General features: G+C 33.3%; 1 protein-coding gene across 1 annotated transcript in view; it reads right to left on the bottom strand.

Moving 5' to 3' along the window:
* LOC108688795 (symplekin) overlaps nucleotides 1-309 on the bottom strand; it is a 5,920-nt gene that overhangs the window by 3,729 nt on the left and 1,882 nt on the right. The window contains 1 exon segment of the mRNA XM_018195212.1: nucleotides 20-308. Within this exon segment, the coding sequence (XP_018050701.1) occupies nucleotides 20-308 (289 nt within the window).

The raw sequence follows: 309 nt of genomic DNA on the forward strand, positions 1-309 counted from the left end.
CACACACACACACACATACTTGTTGACGTTTTTTCATCCGACGGACATCTTCTGGTTTTGGATAAGCTTTAATAATTTCTTGCTCTTTTGCTCCAAGTTGAGTCAACTGTTTAGCAATAGTTGAAGCATACTCTATACTAGCAGGATGTTTCATCAATCCAAGAAGTGTGAGTTTTAATTGCTTCTGTACACTGGTTACTTGAGAATCAGATAGTGTTGGTGGTAGATCATGTTGCAATCTTTGTAATGCTACGCATTATGACATAAATTATTAAATTTTTCAAAGAATGTAAAAAAATTATTGTATAT

Source organism: Atta colombica, unplaced genomic scaffold, assembly GCF_001594045.1.
Source record: "Atta colombica isolate Treedump-2 unplaced genomic scaffold, Acol1.0 scaffold239, whole genome shotgun sequence".
NCBI classification, from domain to species: Eukaryota; Metazoa; Arthropoda; class Insecta; order Hymenoptera; family Formicidae; genus Atta; species Atta colombica.